The 22655-nt window shown below is 38.0% G+C and overlaps 2 protein-coding genes and 1 long non-coding RNA gene across 13 annotated transcripts in view; 2 read left to right on the top strand and 1 right to left on the bottom strand.

Annotated features, from left to right (window-relative positions):
* The window catches only part of LOC141376048 (uncharacterized), a 10114-nt gene extending 5432 nt beyond the window's left edge, over positions 1–4682 (top strand). Inside the window, exon 3 of the long non-coding RNA XR_012385128.1 lies at positions 4384–4682. This is a non-coding gene — a long non-coding RNA (uncharacterized lncRNA). The remainder of the gene's footprint in view (positions 1–4383) is intronic.
* The window catches only part of mettl8 (methyltransferase 8, methylcytidine), a 17339-nt gene extending 6359 nt beyond the window's left edge, over positions 1–10980 (bottom strand). For 2 of the 5 annotated variants that reach the window (XM_073911471.1, XM_073911472.1), the window contains exons 1-8: positions 10829–10948; positions 10137–10287; positions 8637–8728; positions 7001–7233; positions 6835–6884; positions 4612–4672; positions 2364–2503; positions 1799–1905 (exon numbers count right to left, since the gene is read on the bottom strand). In XM_073911471.1, coding sequence (XP_073767572.1) covers positions 1799–1905; positions 2364–2503; positions 4612–4672; positions 6835–6884; positions 7001–7233; positions 8637–8728; positions 10137–10273 — 820 coding nt within the window. In that variant the 5' untranslated portion in view covers positions 10274–10287; positions 10829–10948. Of the gene's footprint in view, positions 1–1798; positions 1906–2363; positions 2504–4611; positions 4673–6834; positions 6885–7000; positions 7234–8636; positions 8729–8889; positions 8939–9198; positions 10288–10828 lie in introns of all 5 variants that reach the window. The other 3 variants (XM_073911475.1, XM_073911474.1, NM_001007336.1) reach the window with 3 other exon arrangements.
* The window catches only part of dcaf17 (ddb1 and cul4 associated factor 17), a 22897-nt gene continuing 10643 nt past the window's right edge, over positions 10402–22655 (top strand). For 4 of the 7 annotated variants that reach the window (XM_073911984.1, XM_073911983.1, XM_073911982.1 and 1 more), the window contains exons 1-9: positions 10402–11082; positions 12665–12768; positions 13287–13377; positions 15632–15768; positions 18817–18895; positions 20261–20350; positions 20570–20677; positions 21391–21496; positions 21868–22010. In XM_073911984.1, coding sequence (XP_073768085.1) covers positions 10918–11082; positions 12665–12768; positions 13287–13377; positions 15632–15768; positions 18817–18895; positions 20261–20350; positions 20570–20677; positions 21391–21496; positions 21868–22010 — 1023 coding nt within the window. In that variant the 5' untranslated portion in view covers positions 10402–10917. 7 annotated transcript variants of the gene reach the window in all.

Genomic DNA, 22655 nt, shown 5'->3' with positions numbered 1-22655 from the left:
GCAAATATCAACGTCTAATGGTGTTACAGCTTGACGTTGTGTGGACGTTACAACTATGACGTCTGTCAGATGTTGGATTTTGGTTGTTATACCTGATCAATACACATCAGTATTTGACATCAATATGATGTTGGTTTAAGATATTGGCTCGACATTGGATTTTGCTTACTTTCCAACACAACCTAAAATCAACCAAATATTAACGCCTAATGATGTTACAGCTGGATGTTGTGTGGACTTTACCACTATGACGTCTATAAGACTTTGGGTTTTGTCTGCCATACCTGATGAATAAATGTCATTATTTGACGCCAATATGACGTTGGTTTAATATGTTGGCTCAACTTTGGATTTTGGTCACTTCATAACACAATCCAAAATCAACCAAATATTAACGTCTAATGATGTTACAGCTTGATGTTAGGTGGATGTTACCGCTATAACGTCTATCAGACGTTGGATTGTGGTTGCCATACTTGACAAATAAATGTTAGTATTTGATGACAATATGCAGGTTTAAGATGTTAAGATGCTGGTTAGACAATGTCTAATGTTACAGCTTGACGTTGTGTGGAGGTTACCACTATGACGTCTATTAGACGTTGGATTTTGGTTGCCATACCTGATAATTAAATATTAGTATTTGACGTCAAAATCGCGTCGGTTTATTATGTTGGCTCGACGTTGGATTTTGGTCACTTTCCAACACAACCTAAAATCAACCAAATATCAACGTCTAATGATGTTACAGCTTGATGTTGTGTGGACATCACCACTATGACATCTATTAGATGTTGGACTTTGGTTGTCATACCCGATGAATAAATGTCAGTATCTGACGCCAATATGACGTTGGTTTAAGATGTTGACTTAATGTTGGATTTTGGTCACTTTTCAACACAATCCAAAATCAACCAAATATTAATGTCTAATGTTACAGCTTGACGTTGTGTGGAGGTTACAACTATGACGTCTATTAGACGTTGGATTTAGGTTGCCATACCTGATAATTAAATGTCAGTATTGGGCGTCAAAATCACATTGGTTTAAGATGTTGGCTCGAAGTTGGATTTTGGTCACTTTCCAACACAACCTAAAATCAACCAAATATCAACGTCTAATGATGTTACAGCCTGATCTTGTGTGGACTTTATCACTATGACGTCTATTAGATGTTGGATTTTGGTTGCCATACTTGATGGTTAAATGTTAGTATTTGACCCAATATGTTGGTTTAAGATGTTGGCTCGACGTTGGATTTTGGTCACGTTCCAACACAACCTAAAAATCAACCAAATATCAACGTCTAATGAAGTTGCAGCTTGATGTTGTGTGGACATCACCACTATGACGTCTATTAGACGTTGGATTTTGGTTGCCATACTTGATGATTAAATGTTAGTATTTGACCCAATATGCTGGTTTAAGATGTTGGCTCGACGTTGGATTTTGGTCACGTTCCAACACAACTTAAAATCAATCAAATATCAACGTAATTTGATGTTGTTTATTAGACGTCAAAATAACGTTGTTCATAGATGCTGGTTAGACATAAAATTTTCACCTGACATCACAACCTAAATCTAACCTAATGTTAATGTCTTATGACGTTGTGTTCCTGCTAGGTAATATCTTTTAACATAAATAAACTTTACAAAGTAAAACTACTAAGTTCAGTTATTTCCCTATTGTCGTGATCAAGTCATTAGTGTAATTAGTTTCAAGCTTCCACTTCAAACCCAAGACATATTAAAGGAAAAGACTGACGCAGAGTTGACAAATCAATCAAGATGATCACCTTTCTTAAATCTGAGCTGTGACAGATCGTATCTGCCGTAGTCTCTGAACAGCACCATTCCTCCCTGCTTCAGGAGTCCCGCTAAACCCCTCACCACAGCCTGAGCTCTGAAAAAGCAAACCAGATGAGTTACACACGGTTTAAGACTACACATCTAAGATTTCTTTTATTGTCAACATTTCCCTCTGTCAATCCAATCCCAGGCATGCTGAGAACTATATACTGTATAGGTAGTTACACCAATACAATACCTTTATGTTGTCCCAACACAAATCACTTAAGGTAATTTAATGTGTATCAAATATAAGTGAATTGTTACAAAACAATTAAGCTGTCCAAAAAAACTCAAGAATTGTGCTGAATTAGCTCCTTTTAAATAAGTAGCTTGAAGGAGTAGCAATAATTTCTGATACATAAAACAATAAAAAAAAAAAACTTTAAAATTATTGAGAACATCAGTAATGGATGCTGTGGACGGACGCTGGTCAAACAAACAGCCTATAATGTCAGATGCGTGCTGTGCCAGTGTGAAAATGTGACTGTGTGTCAGCTTGACCTTTATTACCGTGCTGGGTGGATGGCAGAGAGCACAAAGACCACCAGAATAATGTCCAAACTCTCAGGAGGGAAGGGAAACGGGGACGTTGCGTCACAAATGTCCCGTACGAATGCGTGACACACTGCAGGGTCATAGTCTGGATGCTTCTGCAAAGGGAAAACGTGTTAATGTCCTCAAACCAGCAAACATTTTACTGTTAGTTAGTGTGAATTTACACCGTGGACATTTTAACACACTTAAATAACAAATAAGTTTGATTTATTGTAAAGGAACGTTTTTTTTAGAAATATGCTTATTTTACAACTCCTCATAGTTTAACAGTTGAGTTTTACCATTTTTGAATCCATTCAGTTCGTCTTCGCACTTTTAGCTTAGCATAAATCATTGAATCTGATTAGACCATTAGCATCTCATTTAAAAATTACCAAAGAGGTTTTGATCATCTTCCTATTCAAAGCTTGACCCTTCTGTAGTTACATTGTGTAGTAAGGCTGAAGAAAAATTTGCTATTTTCTAGGTTGATATGGCTATTGTAGGAACTATTGTCATTCCTGCATAATAATTGAGAAACTTTGTATCCATGGCTGTAGCAGTTAAATTATGATGCGATTTAAAACAGGTGATGTCAACAGGTGATTGTAATTTTGATTTGGTACAAAAAACGCATCCAAGAAACTTCTAGTCCTTTAGAAGGAAATATGGGCCGAGGATTGCCAGTTCGCCAACAAATAAGTGAGGAAATGCTTAAATTGTTTAAAAACAATGTTTCTCAAAGAAAAGGGAGGAAGACATTAGGATATTTCACCTTCAACAGTGCAGAACATCATTAAAAGATTCAAGAAATCTGGAGGAATTTCAGTGCGTAAAGGACAAGAGCGCAAGCCTAAGCTAAACTACCATGGTCTCCAATCCCTTGGTTCATTGCATTCATCTATAAGCAATATCACCACATTGGCTCAGGGCTACTTTGACAAACCTTAGTCAAGTACCACAATACGTAGTTACAGGGCTCGAAATTGCACACCCAAAAGTGCTCAACCAAGACCTGGAGTGGATTTTAAAATGGTAAAACTCAACAATTTAGACTAGGGGAATTATAAAATTAGCCTAATTTCAAAAGGTCAATGCTCATATACTTAAATATAAACTGAGGAATAGTAAAATGTACAGGGATTCAAACCCTATTCAAGGTCCAGAACACCAAAGATTTTCACAATTGCTTTAAAATACCCTAAAAGTAAAATGATTAGTCAATTTGTATAGTTTTTTAAAGTAGCAGAATGCATTTTTCTAAATCAAAGAATGAGATGCTAATGGTCTAATCCAATTCAATGATCTATGCTAAGCTAAGCTAAAAGTGCTCCCGCCAGACCGCGAGATCAGCTGAATGGATCCATGAATGGTTAAACTCGAATATTTAACACTAGCAGAGTTGTAAAATTAGCCTTTTTTTAAAGTAGACTGTTTCTTTAGGTGGTAAAAAGTCAAAACTTATGTACTTGAATATAAAGTAGTAATAAAATAATAAAATGTACTGTGATTCAAACCATATTTAAGCTCCAGAACACCCGAGTCTTTCAAAATCTCTTTAGAAATCACAAAAAGTTATTAGTTAATTAATATCGTTTTTTTAAAGCAGCAGAATGCATTTTTCTAAATTAAAGAACGAGATGCTAATGGTCTAATCTGATTCAATGATCTATGCTAAGCTAAGCTAAAAGTGCTTGCCCAAGACCAGAAAATCAGCTGGGTGTATTAACAAATGGTAAAAGTCAACAGTTTAACACTAGGGGAGTTGTAAAAAAAGTATGAAGGAATGAAAATGTAATCGAATTCAAACCACATTCAAGGTCCAGGATACCATAAAGACTTTTATTAAAATCACAACAGCTAAAAACGATTAGTTAATCAGTATAGTTTTGGATGCGTTTTTCAAAATCAAGGCATATATTAGAAGGAAAAGAAATGCCATCGCTGTGGACGGGCTGTGGGTTTCACTTCCCCCGCCATTCAATATGTTCTGCAGTTGGCATCTGATGAAGGTCTCTGCATACCAAAAAGCATCAAACACCAGGAGACAGAGCCAAACTCCCACACCCCTGATCAGCCGCCATTAATATGGATGGAGAGCAGGATATGTTCCCCTCCCCGTCTTTATGCTTTCTCAGAGGCTTTCAGTAAGGTATATCTTGGCTCTGTTTGATGCTGGTAGGTATAATTATGATCTGAGGAGAGACGCGTGACTGTGTTTTACCTGGATGAGCTCAATCGCTCGAGATGAGAAGTCACAGCAGTACAGAAACGCCTTACTGCCTCTGAAATATTAAACAAAACACACAAATATGGCTGCTTACCTGCTACTTTCTGTTAGTGTTTCTATTACACATTCATGATTTCTTTCATTATTTGAGAATTTAATATGTATGGTGGGATGTATGTACTGTCAGCCACTTATTACAGCAGTATATATACACAGAATATTAATATTAGGGTTGTCTTTGAGAATCACGTCTGTTGAAATAGCCATATCAGAGGATGGTGGAAGTCAGAATCAGCTCATTGTGCCTTAACACTGAAAACCTGTTAATGATCATTAAATTAAGTGTATGAATTTGTTTCAATTAAGCATTCATGAAAAAAAAAAGAAAGCTAGTGCAGTACCAAAAGCTCATGACAATAGGTGAGAGTAGGAACGTGGATTGACTGGTAAATCAAGAGCTTTACCTTTCGGTTCAGCTTCTTCTTTACCACAACGGACCGGTACACTGACCGCATTACTGCTGACGCTGCACAAATCCACCTGTCAAACTCTTAATCCACTCTTCCCTCACTCGTGAACAAAACCCCAACATACTTAAACTCCTCCACCTGGGGTAAGGACTTTCTTCCAATCTGGAGAAGGCAAACCACCTTTTTTCGGTGGCTTTTTCCATCTTAAAAATGCAACGTTTATGTGTGTGGCACTAAAAAAACTGTAATTCACGAGCATAACAATTGTGTATGTACAACAAGTGCGTTTACATAGAAAAAACAATGGAAAAATAGCGCATTTGAACGGCATCTTAAAAAACTGTTCATGTGCGTGGCGCTTCAAAAACGCAATTCGCAAGCATAACAATTGTGCACATGTAACAAGTGTGTTTACATAGAAAAACAATGGAAAAGTAGCGCATTAGAACGCCATCTTAAAAGCATAGCATTCATGTGCGCGGCGCTTCAAAAGACGTAATTCACAAACATAACGAATCATGACCGTCCATCAAATGCATTTACAAAGAAAAACAATGGAAAAGTAGCGCATTTGAACGCCATCTTAAAAGCATAGCATTCATGTGCGCGGCGCTTCAAAAGACGTAATTCACAAACATAACGAATCATGAACGTCCATCAAGTGCGTTTACAAAGAAAAAACAATGGAACAGTAGCACATTTGAACGGCATCTTAAAAAACAATGCGTTCATGTGCGTGGCGCTTCAAAAACGCATTTCGCAAGCATAAAAATTGTGCACATGTAACAAGTGTGTTTACATAGAAAAACAATGGAAAAGTAGCGCATTAGAACGCCATCTTAAAAGCATAGCATTCATGTGCGCAGCGCTTCAAAAGACGTAATTCGCAAACATAAAGAATCATGAACGTCCATCAAGTGCATTTACATAGAAAAACAATGGAAAAGTAGCGCATTAGAACGCCATCTTAAAAGCATCTATCTATCTATTGACCTTATTCTAAAATGCGGAAGTGCGCTTGTTTTCGCGATTGTCTTAGAACTTCCGTTTCAGTCGCCTATGGGAGAAATGACAAGGAATAATAAACGGCAAAAACGGTCAAACTACTTGCTCTACAAACAAATGTTTGCATGACTATACAGACCAAGTAGAATAATACAACAAGGAAATATCAGTTTACAACATCAATCAGCGAAACGAGCAGTTTTTGATGTCTAAAAATGAATGGAAGTGAATGAGACCGGAAGTCTAGTGCCAAAAAGATTCAAATGGCAGCGCCCGCTGGTCGGCGGAGAATAAGGTCAATACTTTTAAATAAACTCCTACCAACAGCCTTTCTCAAGCTAGTCTCAAAGTTTGTCTCGACGAACTTTAATAATCGTACAAATATTAATCGTACAAATATTATATAATAGTTAATTCATTTTAGCTTTAACACACCTCTTTTCTAGACCGGAACATCCATGACTCCTCAAAGCGGCGCAAATGGATGTACTATTTAAACAACGTCGTGCAAAACGAAAAATTAGCCTTGCGTTGGTCTGAAAAAAGCAACACATCACGCTTTACACGTATGCACCGGGTGTATGATCGGGTCCTCAGTGTGCAAAGTCTCTGTGCATGATTCTTTTTTCAGATCTGAGTACCAAAAAACGCTTCGGAAATTTTCCGACTTCAGTCCCTTGAGCAAGAGTTTGGGCTTAGAGAATGGGTCACGACTTTCACTTTCAAAATAAAGTGGTCTTACCTGATGGTGTTGATGATGGGAAACACGCTGTTACCTGCACCACAGCCCACCTGCAGAAAGCACACAACACTGTACAATAAAGTCCAGTCCCTAATCAATGAACACAGGAATTATGTTGTGGAAATGCAGAAATTGTGCTTGCTTGTATGTATTTAGACTGCAGCACCTCTAGTATCCTAAAAGCAGCATGATGTCCAGGGTATGTGTCCTTATAATTGTGCTTTTCTCTGTTCACTGACTGTAAGCCTTGCTCCTGCTCCGCCATTAACATCCCGCCAGTGTCTGGAGGGAGAAGCTCCGGGAATTCAGTGAAGAGCCAATTTCGGTTCCTGAAGAATTTGTTCTGGTGCATCTCATAAAACTGGTCCCAGTATTTATGAGCTTCTCTGTCATATTTGGCTGATGGGACAAACAACAAGACATCAGAATTAAATATATAATATATATATTTAGGCGACGTAGTGGCGCAGTAGGTAGTGCTGTCGCCTCACAGCAAGAAGGTCGCTGGGTCGCTAATTTGAGCCTCGGCTCAGTTGGCGTTTCTGTGTGGAGTTTGCATGTTCTCCCTGCGTTTGCGTGGGTTTCCTCCGGGTGCTCCGGTTTCCCCCACAGTCCAAAGACATGTGGTACAGGTGAATTGGGTAGGCTAAATTGTCCATAGTGTATGAGTGTGTGTGTAAATGTGTGTGTATGTTTCCCAGAGAAGGGCATCCGCTGCGTAAAAAAAATGTGCTGGATAAGTTGGTGGTTCATTCCGCTGTGGCGACCCCGGATTAATAAAGGGACTAAGCCGACAAGAAAATGAATGAATAAATGAATATATGAATTTAATAAAGTATGCTTAAAGGTCCTATCAAATTAAAAGTAAGTTTTTTAGATTTTAGTATCAGCATTGTTAGGATTTTTAGGATGTCTATAAGCGAATGCGCACCAAAACAGTGGCAAAATTTGCGTTTGGAAGATTTAAAATCAATATAAATGTGTAAAGCTTTGCCTCAACGAATCAACGATTTTATTCACATCACCTCATACTTAAATCTTCTAACCAATCAAATGCTCTATACTATCTGACGTGCCCCGCCCCGTTCAAGACACTTACTTTGATGCCTTTGAGCTCACTCGCTCTCACTGGCAGAGTGGTGACAAAACGCTAATGGCTGTTTTTTTTCAAAGGGGAGGGGCTACACTATGTCCCACTCTCTTTTCATGTCTCGGTTGAGATTACGTCAAACATCGAATGAAAATGCACATTTCAAACAGTGTTGCCAGATTGGGCTGTTTCAGATTGTACAGGTATAAAATGACATAGGCAGGTATAGAAAATTTGGACCCTTTAACCATTTTAAGGTCAACAGTATTATTCTGCTTAACTTTCATAGCCACAGCCATATCACCCTGTAGCCCAAGAATGGTTACTCACTGAAGTTAAGCAGGGCTGAGCCTGGTCAGTACCTGGATGGGAGACCACATGGGAAAGCTAGGTTGCTGCTGGAAGTGGTGTTAGAGAGGCCAGCAGGGGGTGCTAGACCTGCGGTCTGTGTGAGTCCTGATGCCCCAGTATAGGCAGTGCTGTCTTTTGGATGAGACATTAAACTGAAGTCCTGATTCTCTGTCATCATTAAAAAGTAATTAAGAAATTTAGAAACAAGTTATTAAAACTATCGTGTTTAGATATGTGTTGAAAAAATCTTCTCTCCGTTAAACAGAAATTGGGGGAATTATATAGTGGGGGCTAATAATTCAGGAGGGCTATTAATTCTGACTTCAACTATATATTTGAATCTTGGCTTATGAACACTCACACTGCTCTTCGACAGGAATCTTCTCTTCAGAGTTTTCTTCTGCTTTCTGTCGGGCTTTCTCTCTCTCCTCTTCAGTCCACTGCACATGATCCCTGCGGAGTATGAACATTCATTTCATTATGAACTAATGAATCACTTCACTTTCAAAGTGAAGACAGTACATTTGTACAAAATTAGCAGATTTAAGTGAATATTTTTCAGAGTGCACTAACAAAAAATATATTAACACATGAAATTTTAAAAAATAAAATACCTTTTTTACTTTTATTTGAGGGTTTACAGTCTGTCATTTAATACACCTACTAAAAGTAAAAAAAATACAGCACAAAATGTATTGTTTTATAGTGAATCATATAAACATTCGCATATTATTTGATAATAATACTAAAATTAGTATTACAACTGAATATAAATATATTTACACACAATTACATATATAAATACTTAAGACTTTATAAAGGGCTAAAATTGTGATATAATCTAATACTGTGTGAATTAAATGATGCTTTTACAGGTACACTTTAAAGGGTCATGACACCCCCCACTTTCAATTCGGGTCTACCTCAGAATTTTTTCAAAAGATGCATCATAGTGGGCGTGGAGCTCTGCGAGCAAAGGGCAGGAGTGGGCGTGGCCAGCAGAGCAGGGGAGAAGGAGGGGAGCGAACAACTGTTGACAATCGGCTCACAAAATGAGAGTCAAACCATGAGGAGACACATGATTATATAGTTTACAAAGTTAAATACAAAGAAATAAACAGTAATTTAATGCCCGGCTACATTTGTTATTTGTAATTTTATATACAGATAACCACAATTTATATCATTATAAAGATAATCATGTTCATATAAACACTATAAATGAGGGCTACCGCTACGTAAAAAACGTGTTGGATGAGTTGGCGGTTCATTCAACTGTGGCAACCCCAGATTAATAAAGGGAAAAAGCCGAAAAGAAAATGAATGAATGAATAATAAGTAGGTAGTGCTGTCGCCTTACAGCAAGAAGGTCGCTGGTTCGAGCCTTGGCTGGGTCAGTTGGCTTTTCTATGTGGAGTTTGCATGCTCTCCCTGCATTCACCTGGGTGCTCTGGTTTCCATCACAGTCCAAAGACATGTGGTACAGGTGAATTGGGTAGGCTAAATTGTCCGTAGTGTATGTGTGTGAATTAGTGTGTATGGATGTTTCCCAGAGACGGGTTACAGCTGGAAGGTATCTCATCTGCTGTGTAAAACATATGCTGGATAAGTTGGCGGTTCATTTCGCTGTGGCGACCCCTGATTAATAAAGGGACTAAGCCGAAAAGAAAATGAATGAATAATAATAATAATAATAAATACATTTTAAAAACGTCAACAGCGCATAGCATTCCATGTCTATACATTCAGTTCTTTTAAAGATTATCAGGGGAAGAAAAACATTTGTTATAATAATTCATACATGTCTCAGATTTTTTGCTTTTCAACAGTTTCACAGAAGAAAAAAGGTAAGCATCATTACCACATGTTATGCTTAAAGACGTCATCAGGGTTGGACAGGATTCTTCCTCCTAATGGAGCGGGTGGTCTTCCTCCACCGCACTGCCTGCAGGGAATAAAGCTCACAGCGCGGGCAGTCAGCTTCACGAGCCCCCTCATCTCTCCACACTCATCTGAACACATAATTCATTATTATGACAGACTGTTGCTGACATAAACGCACGTCTATTTGCATTTATGTGTGCAGAATTGAACTACATAACCTAGCATGCAACACTACGCGCCTTGAGATGACGTCCACGCGGAAGTTTTTGTAAATACATGTGAGCTGTGTGTGCTGAATACTCATTCAAAGCAACTAAATCACCACGAAGCCAGACAAGTATAAGCTTTAATGCAGTATTATCTGTCATTTTACCACGCTTTAAAACTGCTTTATGTGAGGATTTATGTCGACAAGAGAAATGCTAGCAGTTACTAGCTTACAAGCAAATGATGGCACCTGAAAATATCTATCATTTTAATTAGAGCAACAAGAACAAATGTGTGTGTGTTCAAATTCGACTATTTAAGTAATCAGACGCTAACTTTTCTGCAATATTTTCGTTAATGCTAACTGATGCTGACTAGTATGACTTTGAGCAACGCTATTAATTATTGTTAATTGTTAATTAACGTTAGTGTTTGTATAAAAGGATTTTAACCAGCACTCACTTATACGCCATTTCCGAAGGTTATTCCTCAGAAATAGTGGTAGTCAAGTGTATTTTTATGAGTTGTGTGAGAAGAATCGTCCGTCCTCTATGTGCGCGCTCCCGTCTCCACGTGCACAGCGCCCCCCTGCGTGCACCCGCACCAGTAAAAACAGCTGTGCTTTACTGGCTTCAAGATATAATGGATCCTGCTCCAACGACTTTGGCAGATTACTGGCATCAAACCTTAAGATCCTGAGAAACATCATCCTTAAAGTAAGTAGACGATAATTATTTATTGTTGAAGTACCGCAAATAAATGTAATGTATTTTGAAGTACCAACCACGATATCAATTGTTCATTATCGCGATATATCGAAGTGTTGAATATTTGTATTATTTACAGTATGTTGAAGTTGATATTTTTAAGAATATTCAAAATCATCAATATGTAACTAATAAATAAACTAAAAAGGATTTAATTACTTGATGAATAATATTGTAAGAAAATTCGCAATTGTAATTTTATTATAAGTCGTAACCATTTATAAGAGTAAATAACTAATAGAAACGAATAAACTGGTTAATATATAAGAATGCGTTAAAATCATAGTTGTAATCTGATTACAAGTCGTAATAATGTTATTAAATAGAGTTAATAACGAATAAAAAATTGGGTTAATGCATAACACGATAAAATCGTAGTTGTAATCTGATTACAAGTCTTAACAATTTATTAAAATGTGTAAATGACTTATAAACAAAAACTAGTAAATTGGTTAATGCATAATAACGTGTTGAAATAGTAGTTGCAATCTAATTACAAGTCGTAACCATGTATTAAACAGAGTAAATAATTAATTAATTAATTGGTTAATATATAATAACGCGCTAAAACCATAATTGTAATCTGATTACAATTCGTAATAATTTTATTAAATGGAGTAAATAACTAATAAATAAAATCTAAAAACAAATAAATCGGTTAATGCATAGTAAAGCATTAAATTCGTAGTTGTAATGTGATTACAAGTTGTGATTATTAAATGGACCGAATAACTAATAAATAAAAACGAATAAGTTGGTTAATATATAATAAAGCGTTAAAATCAAAGTTGTATTCTGATTACAAGTCGTAATAATGTTATTAAAAGGAGTAATCAACTCAAAATAAAAATGAATTAATTGGTTAATTTATGATAATGCGTTAAAATCGTAGTTGGTAAATGATTACACGTCGTTATCATTTAATAAATGAAGTAAATAACTAACAATAAAAGCAAATAAATTAGTTAATATATAATAACACATTAAATTTGTAGTTGAAATCTGATTACAAGTCGTAATAATTTATTAAATGAAATTAATAAGTAATACTGAAAACAGATACAATTTTTAATGCATAACAATGCATTAAATTTATAGTCATAATAAACTTATTAAATTAAGTTGGTAACTAATAAATAAAAACAAAAAATGAATAAATTGGTTAATTCATAAAAACGCGTTAAAAATCAAAGTTGTAATCTGATTACAAGTCATAATCATTTTGTTAAATGAAGTTAATTAAAAATAAATAAAAACGAATAAATGTAGTTGTATTTTTTTCCTAATATTATCATAGTAACTGTAATGTCTTTTTCTCTGAGTTGTTTTTTAATTAACGCATATTTTTGTTATTATACCTGTTAAAGGAATCTTGTTTGCAGCGTAGTTCAATATTATGATAATACTGTAGTTTCAGCAATTTATCGCAACAAGAACAGTTTCTATCGCCGTAAACCTCAAAGTAAATTTGTCTGTTTAACACAAATTGTATTATTCGCTTGATATTAATTAATTCCATGAATTTTTTTAGGATGACACAGAATTCATCAAAGTCTGGAGCAAGACTTCCAAGTCCCTCATCTCTTATGAAAGTGGACGGATATACTTTGATAATTACAGGTGTTGTTACAGCAGGTAAACTGTCATTTGTTGTTATAGTTTTTTGGCACTTAAACGTCTGCTGAAGAGCTTTAAAATGTGTTTTTTTGTTTGATGTATTCTCAACTGAAAAATGAAGAGAGGGCGGGGCAGAAGCTCTTTTTAAAAACAGCCAATAGCATTTGGTTTTTCGCACAGCTCTGCCAGTGAGAGTGGTCGAGATCAAGTGCATCAAATAAAAAGCCAATGAGAAGAAAGGGGCGGGGCATGTCAGATACTAGAGAGCATTTGATTGGTCAAGATTTGATGAGAAACTGAAGTATGAGCTGATTGGGGAAAAAAAGTCATTGATCCATTTAAGTGAAACTGACAAACTACAAGCTTTACATGTGAATTGTGTCTATGTTTTGGAGCACACAAGCTTATAGATATCCTTAAAACTAACATCTAAAACACTTTATTTTAATTTCACTGAACGTTTAAGGAAATAAATGTTTTTTTGTTCTTGTTTGACGTCTGCTAGAAGTGGTTTAAATGTATTTTACAAATCACAGCCTTTTGCCGGAGCCAGAACTGCTGTATGAACTCCCCAGAACTCCCAAAACAGAGAAGATTGAAGACGCGTTATTGTGCCAGTGTCCTCTGGTGAGTTTCATCATCTTCATGTCATCTCCATTGACGTACAGTACAGACCAAAAGTTTAGACCAGGGGTCACCAACATGGTTAGCCCTCGAGGATCACATGTGTTGCCCGCAGGCCTGTTCTAAAAATAGCTCACCATAGTGCCACTTACCAGTAAACTTCATCTAATATAGAAGTAATCATTTAAAAATGTAAATATTTGCAGAAATATATATAAAAATAAAGTGTTGCACATTGATACATTAAATACAGGGTTTTTCCTACCCTGTCAAATCATTGTGGATAACTTTTGTGAGAATCATTAACATGATCAGTGTCTTCACATGGATGAATATCATTAATTATTACCAAAAACATAAAGGTTTGGTGACCCCTGGTTTAGACACACCTTCTCATTCAAAGAGTTTTCTTTATTTTCGTGACTATGAAAACTGTAGATTCACACGGAAGGCATCAAACTATGATTTAATACACGTGGAATAATATACATAACAAACAGGGCTTGACATTCACTTTTTTGATCACCAGCCACTGCGGCTAGTTGTTTTCCAACGTAACTAGCCACTCTGCATTTTCACTAGCCACAATTTTGTTGTTGGAAAACATTTTTTATATGCATAAATATGACTTTGACTCGCTAATATTACTTGATTTAGATTTTTGTCCTACTTGTAGTGTACTACAGCAATTAGTCTTTATTTCACATGACTTTTCTGAACTCAAAATTAAGGATTTACCAAATTTAGCTCTGACCACACATGAATTATTTTTTAGCCACACATTTTAAATGTGTCAAAACAAGCTAAACATAGCTGTATACTATATTTTTTATTAAAAAAAAAAAACATTTCTTTAAAAAAAAAAACAAGAAAAACAATTGACTTTTAAAAATAAATATTGTCATGTATCAAAAATATGCACAGTAATCTGTCCTGGCTAAAGGTCTATAAGATCACCAGTTAACTACACATAAATGAAGAGTTAATCTCATATTAAAGCAATGTTGTTGTAAAAAATGATAATTAAACCATATAAACAAAAATAACCATGACGCCTGTTTCACACCGCAAGCGTCAGAGGCGCGTGAGCAGAGCGTATGTCGAGCAGAAGCAGCACGCAGCTGCGTCTGCAGCGCGCAGCTCTTCGGCAGCTGCTGCAGAGATCAACCTATCTCTGTCTATTCTATCTAGTTACCCATGTCTCTCTATATACAGATACACTTTTTAAACTTTTCATCTGCACCAAGGCCCCTCCTATGCTGTTTCTTTAACCTGCAAATGTTTATTTTACAAATTTTATAGATCAAATAGTACTGTATGCTTCTCAAGCTAACTCATATGAGAAGTGTCTACAGTCAGAAGACAGTCGCCTGTGATGTCATGTCATTGGTTTTTTGATTATCAGGTTGCTGTAGACCTAGTTATAATAATATTTATATAATATAGTTATAATGATATTTATACATGATCAAACTAGTGTTACTTTCTCCGCTTCAGTGATGTCCACAGTGTTTCTTCCTCTGCTCAGCTGCACAGAACACAGCGAGCTCACATAATCCAGCATGCGTGTCGAACTACACTACCCACAATACACTTCGCTATGGCCTACAAATCCCGTAAATATTCTATTTCCCCTCTCCTACAACACTAGTGTGCAACTTAAGCAAAACTGATACTAAAATTTATTTACGTTTGGTTTTGTAGTTCGGGCCTAAATAAATGTTTGTTGCCGTTTTTAATCGTTTTAAGTTCATTTGATCGACTATATATAAACCATTTGACATTATTAACGCATTTATTGGGTAAAATTGCTACTTTTTACTGTCATTCAATATGTTTTGGTCATTATCAATGCACTGTCACTTTAATTGAGCGTGAGCAGCGCGTCAAAAATACACCCAGCGCCGAAACTATCGCTGCACTGCTGCTTCGGCGACGCTCACGCCTCGCTCTGACGCGCTGCTGATGCGTGCGGTATGAAAGCTCTAATCTGTTAACATGGACGCCGAAAACACACACGCTGCTCACGCTCTGCTCACGCGCCGCTGACGCTTGCGGTGTGAAGGCATAAGCTAAAAGAAAGCAGATGAAAAACATACTGTGGATGATTCATTGGTTAAGGCCAATTAATAATTTTGATTTCGGCATGATAACAGTAATCTATATTTTAATTTTTACAGTATATTGTACTATTAATTGTTGGCACATGTCTAATGAATAGAGCTTTTAACTTTGTATATAATTGGTGGTTTTGCAGGAAAATGTGCTACCTAATGCCTCAGAGCAGAAATCATGTCTGTTGACTCTGACGGCTAACAACTGGTTATATCTGTTGTCGGCGGACACTGGAGAAACACTGCAGCGGGTCTACCTCTCCTCTCGTTTCAAGTTCAGGTGATCTGCATTTTCACTGTAGAGCTGAAGGAAACATTAGGTAGTGCTAACAATTTGCAGAAATAGTAAGTGAACATAATCGGCAGGCTCTTTGGAAATGCGTGACTGTATAAATGTTTTGCAAAATGCTGAATATGTGGCTCTAGGTACATTTTGTGCATGTTTCAAATGACATATCCACTAGAGGGCGCTGTCTACATTTTTGCAAAATGCTGGATACGTTGCTTCACGTATGTTTTATGCATGTTTCAAATGACATATCCACTAAGGCAGGGGTCACCAAACTTGTTCCTGGAGGGCCAGTGTCCTGCAGATTTTAGCTCCAACCCTAATCAAACGCACCTGAACAAGCTAATTAAGGTCTTACTAGGTGTACTTGAAACATGCTGGCAGGTGTGTTGAGGCAAGATGGAGCTAAACCCTGCAGGGACACCGGCCCTCCAAGACCGAGATTGGTGACCCCTGGCGTAAGGGCTCATTATGCGGTTCTGTCGCCATCTTGTGGATAGAAAACGTCAACTGTCTTTGCTCTACACTATGGCAGGCTAATGGTAGCCGACGAGCTCTCTCAGAAATTGTAAATATTTTAAAATAGGCACTATTTTTACAAATAAACTGCATAGCTGCAATCTAAACAACTACATCAGTGGTCACCAACCTTGTTCCTGTAGGGCCGGTGTCTTGCAGATTTTAGCTCCAACCCTAATCAAACGCACCTGAACAAGCTAATTAAGGTCTTACTAGGTGTACTTGAAACATGCAGGCAGGTGTGTTGAGGCAAGATGGAGCTAAACTCTGCAGGGACACCGGCCCTCCAGGACCAGGATTGGTGACCCCTGCACTAAGGGATGCCGTCTACATTTTGGATATGCGTCCGAACGATTAGTTGCATGAAAAGAATAATTTATTTGTCCTGTAAACATCACTAAATTTCGTCATACTGTCGCGTACCGTTCATTTTACATAAATACCAAAATACAAATTTGCTCACCCTCAAGTGGTAGCAAATTTCCATATTATTCGGAAACACAAGAGAAGATGTTTACCAGAATGTTGGTACATTCATTCATTTTCTTGTCGGCTTAGTCCCTTTATTAATCCGGGGTCGCCACAGCGTAATGAACCGCCAACTTATCCAGCAAGTTTTTACGCAGTGGATGCCCTTCCAGCCGCAACCCATCTCTGGGAAACATCCACACACACACACTCATACACTGGACAATTTAGCCAACCCAATTCACCTGTACCGCATGTCTTTGGACTGTGGGGGAAACCGGAGCACCCGGAGAACATGCAAACTCCACACAGAAATGCCAACTGAGCCGAGGTTCGAACCAGCGACCTTCTTGCTGTGAGGCGACAGCACTACCTACTACGCCACTGCCTCGCCCCTATGTTGGTACATCTACATCTAAAATAGGGAAAATTGTCATGTTTTCATCAGAAAAAACTAACCTAAATGACTAGCCTAATGACTACATCCCCAATGACACCCTCTGCCAGTGCATTGATGAAATTAACAGTTGGATGTGCCAAAACTTTCTTCAGTTAAACAAAGAGAAAACTCAAGTGATTGCATTTGGGAACAGAGATGAGGTTCTCAAGGTGAATGCGTACCTTGGCACTAAAGGTCAAACAACAAAAAATAAGGTCAAGAATCTTGGTGTGACTCTGGAGTCAGATCTGAGTTTCAATAGTCATGTCAAAGCAGTCAGTAAATCAGCATACTATCATCTCAGAAACATTGCAAGAATCAGATGCTTTGTTTCCAGTGAAGATTTAGAGAAACTTGTTCATGCTTTTATCAGCAGCAGAGTGGATTACTGTAATGCCCTCCTCACAGGTCTTCACATAAAAGACAGTCAGACAGTTGCAGCTCATCAGGAACGCTGCTGCCAGGATTCTGACCAGAACCAGGAAATCAAAGCACATCACACCTGTCCTCAGGTCTTTACACTGGCTCCCAGTTACATTCAGAATAAATTTTTAAGTATTATTACTGGTCTATAAATCACTAAATGGCCTAGGACCTCAATACATTACAGAAATGCTCTCTGAATACAAACCTAACAGATCACTCAGATCTTTAGGATCATTTAAACTAGAAGTGGGGTGAGGCAGTGGCGCAGTAGATAGTGCTGTCGCCTCACAGCAAGAAGGTCGCTGGTTTGGCCTCGGCTCAGTTGGTGTTTCTGTGAGGAGTTTGCATGTTCTCCCCGCCTTCACGTAGGTTTCCTCCGGGTGCTCCGGATTCCCCCACAGTCCAAAGACATGCGGTACAGGTGAATTGGGTAGGCTAAATTGTCCGTAGTGTATGAGTGTGAATGTGTGTGTGTGGATGTTTCCCAGAGATGGGTTGCGGCTGGAAGGGCATCCGCTGCGTAAAAACTTGCTGGATAAGTTGGCGGTTCATTCCACTGTGGCGACCCCGGATTAATAAAGGGATTAAGCCGACAAGAAAATGAATGAATGAATGAATAAACTAGAAGTTCCAAGAGTTCAGTCAAAGCAGGGTGAATCAGCTTACAGCTACTACACCCCTCGCTGCTGGAATCAGCTCCAACATTAGGCACATTCTAATCAAGACTGAAAACACATCTGTTTAGCTGTGCCTTTCCTGAATGAGCACTGTGCTACATCCGACAGATCGCACTATTATGTTTTTCTGTTCTCTTTCATTCTTTTATAACACATTTGATCTGTTTGTATGTTTTTTTAATCATTTTTATTATTTGTTTTTATTTTTCTTATACGTGCTTCTTTTATTCCTGTTTATGTAAAGCACTTTGAATTGCCACTGTGTATGAAATGTGCTATAGAAATAAACTTGCAACTTGCTAAACAGGTTTGGAAGAAGCGGAGGGGGAGTAAATTATGACAGTTTTTATTTACATTTAATTGTAGGGTTAGATTTACTTTTTAAGAGAGGAAAATGTCAGTGCTCATGCAGTTTTTGTGGATTTCAGAGTAATGTAGGCTGAAGCACGTATTTCCAATGAGCCCTGGTTGCAAATGTTTTTGTTGTACTAATATGAGTTTTTCCGACAGATCGTTAGGTTGGGACTCTTCACAGGAGACATTTTACGTCAAATCCGTTCAATGCAAACAGACGGCTCTAGAACGACAGGTCAGGCTTTTCTCGGATACACTTGTATCTGCACTGTTGCTGTTTCTCTCGCTCTCAGTTCAATTCAAAAGATCTTTACTGACATGACAAAGCATTTCACATCGCACAACCTATGAATAAAGTGATCATACACTCACCGGCCACTTTATTAGGTACACCTTACTAGTACAGTGTTGGACCCCCTTTTGCCTTTAGAACTGCCCTAATCCTTCATCTCAGATTCAACAAGGTACTGGAAATATTCCTCAGAGATTTTGCTCCATATTGACATGATAGCATCATGCAGTTGCTGCAGATATGTCGGCTGCACATCCATGATGTGAATCTCCCGTTCGACCACATCCCAAATGTGCTCTATTGGATTGTGAGCTGGTAACTGTGGAGGCCATTTGAGTACAGTGAACTCATTGTCATGTTTAAGAAAACAGTCTGAGATGATTCACGCTTTACGACATGGTGCTTTATCCTGCTGGATGTAGCAGACGATGGGTACACTGTGGTCATGAAGGGATGGACATGGTCAGCAACAATACTGGCGTTGACATGATGCTCAATTGGTACTAATGGGCCCAAAGTGTGCCAAGAAAATCTCCCCCACACCATTACACCACCAGCACCAGCCTGAACTGTTGATACAAGGCAGGATGGATCCATGCTTTCATGTTGTCTAGTTTTGGTGAGTCTGTGTGAATTGTAGCCTCAGTTTCCTGTTCTTAGCTGACAGGAGCGGCACCCGGTGTGGTCTTCTGCTGCTGTAGCCCATCCGCCTCAAGGTTGGACGTGTTGTGCGTTCAGAGATGCTCTTCTGCAGACCTCGTTTGTAACGCGTGCTTATTTGAGTTACTGTTGCCTTTCTATCAGCTGGAACCAATCTGGCCATTCTCTTCTGACCTCTGGCATCAACAAGGCATTTGTGCCCACAGAACTGCCGCTCACTGGATATATTATCTTCAGACCATTCTCTGTAAACCCTAGAGATGGTTGTACGTGACAATCCTAGTAGATCATCAGTTTCTGAAATGCACGCACCAGCCCATCTGGCACCAACAACCATGCCATGTTCACGGTCACTTAAACCACCTTTCTTCCTCATTCTGATGCTCGGTTTGAACTGCAGCAGATCACCTTGACCATGTTTACATGCCTAAATGCATTGAGTTGCTGCCATGTGATTGGCTGATTAGAAAGTTGCATTAACGAGCAGTCGGACAAGTGTACCTAATAAAGTGGCCGGTGAGTATATAATGCATATATAGGTCTGATAAGTACATACACAAATAATAAGAAAAACGACTAACATGATTATTAAAGAGATAATGAAATAATACAATACACAATTGTACATTCATTCTCCGTCTCTCTCAGGCTGGTGTTGATAATAACATCCTCATGCGCGTGGCTGCATTTCAAGTGTTTCCACTGCAGCTTGTTGGAATGCTGGAGATAAATAAAAAGGTAACATCTTCTGCATTTGTGTTTTGTATCATTTTTTATTTATCGTTAATTTTATTCATTTAGATATGCTTGAATTGGTACTTTTTTGTCAAATGTGGGGATTTCAAAACTAATATTTACAGATTGTTCACAGTGAATTGTTTTTTATACTTGAATTAGTTGAAAATGCTGATCTTGAACAGAATGATGAGAGGTTGTGTTGTGTTGTGTTGTGTGCAGGTGTTTGGTAAGACTGCAGTGGATGTGCTGCTGTCACAGGGAGTGTTAGCTGTATCACACAGCTCAAAACTCGTCCGACTTTACAGTTTTGAGTACATTGTTAACGAGGTAATGGCATATTATATATAATATTCCTGCTGAAAAATCAAGCTTAAACCAGCCTAGGCTGGTTGGCTGGTTTTAGCTGGTCGACCAGGCTGGTTTTAGAGGGGTTTTGGCCATTTCCAGGCTGGTTTCCAGCCATTTCCAGCCTGGTCTTAGCTGGTCAGGCTTGGAGATGACCAGCTAAAACCAGCTTGACCAGCCTAGCCAAGCTGGGAGTCCAGCCAAAACCAGCTATATCCAGCTTAAACCAGGTTGGTCAAGCTGGTTTTAGCTGGATTTGGCTGGTCATTTTCCAGCCTGACCAGTTAAGACTAGGCTGGAAATGGCTGGAAACCAACCTTGAAATGGCCAAAACCCCTCTAAAACCAGGCTGGTCAACCAGCTAAAACCAGCCAACCAGCCTTGGCTGGTTTAAGCTGGATTTTTCACCAGGGATGAATGTCAGGTCACGATTGAGTGTAATGGCCAATTCTCATTATTAACTAGTTGCTTATTACCTGGCTGGTTATCTGTACTCATAAAGTTTATATTCTGCATGATCCTATTCAAGATGCTTCAAACTAAGTTCTTTCTAGTTCTTCGTTTGAGATCAAAAAAGACGTCCGAAAAGTGGCTTGTTAATAGTCTGAATTGTATTTTAAAAAGAAAGCGTGACTGAATATTTGCCGGACCGAATGTTTGTTGAAAATGTCGGTTTAATCATGATTCTACTTCAGTTTAGAACTGAGGAGCTGATTCTGGGACAGCAGTGTGAGCTGAATAATGCAAGGGGAATCGTGGGAGATGCTCCATACGGTGTTCCGGTCAACATTTGCATTTATGGTGGGTGACGGAGTCATTCCAGAAGTATGGATGCAGTCCTCCAAGCTCATGATGGAGTCAGACACAATATTCATTCTGTCTCCACTGCAGCAGGACTTTATATTCTATACTGGACATTATTTCTGTTCAGTGATGAGACTTTAGTCTAAGCGAAGTCAGACCTTACAGTCCTAATTAAATCATTAGAAATCAAGGCATGATCATGTTTTATTTTGGTCTAATAAGCATCATCTAGAGGCTTTTGCCTTTCATGTAAGCCACCATTGATATCAATTGATCAACTAGAAGTCTAGGTATTACTTGTTGTTCCTAAAGCTTCAAGTTTAGTACAATATTTCAGCAAATATTGTTGTCAATGCTTCTCTCCACAGAGTGTCCTCCAGTCTTGTTTGAGATGACATACTTTGAGAATGGGGTTCAGATTGGAGGACATCCTTGGCACTACATCTACACCCCCAACCACAAGAGACACAGAGGAACCCACCACGTCTGCTCCATCACAGATGGAGCTCTGGTGCCTCTTCTTTTTTTTTATTTAAATGTATTTTTATCGAATGTGCAAAAACGTATCGGAAAATTATATTGAATAATAAGATAATATCCGTCACTCATATTGTTTGAATCCTGACTCTTAAATGAAAAATTATAATAAAAATAATAAATTTAAGGTGGTCTATTCAAATAATGGACTAAGCTGAAGGAAAATCAATGATTGAATTAAGTAAACAAATAAAAAAAAATAAGGACAAGCTTTTAGTCTTAGAGACAGAGATTCCCAGATGATCAAAGGAAGGATCTCAGGTCCCATAAAATAGGAAAGGTTTGTTCTTAATGGCTGTGGTGAAAGTATTGTGGTGACAAGTCATACACGGTGGCAATTCAACGTGTTTTACATAAACAGGAATAAAAGAGACAAGTATAAGAAAATAAAAACAAACAATAAGCAAAAACATAAAAATGTGTTAAACAGGTTATAAAAGAATGAAAAAGAAAAGAAATACATAATAGTGTGATCTGTTGGACGTAGCACAGTGCTCATTCAGTAAAGGCACAGCTAAACGGATGTTTCAGTCTTGTTTTGAACTTGCCTAATGTTGGAGCACATCTGTAAACCCAAGTCTGTCTTCCGACAGTGCTCTGGTGACTCTCGCAGACATGC

Source organism: Danio rerio, chromosome 9 (assembly GCF_049306965.1).
Source record: "Danio rerio strain Tuebingen ecotype United States chromosome 9, GRCz12tu, whole genome shotgun sequence".
NCBI lineage: Eukaryota > Metazoa > Chordata > Actinopteri > Cypriniformes > Danionidae > Danio > Danio rerio.
The sequence above is the reverse complement of the archived record's forward strand: the minus strand, read 5'-3'. Positions and strand labels throughout refer to the sequence as shown.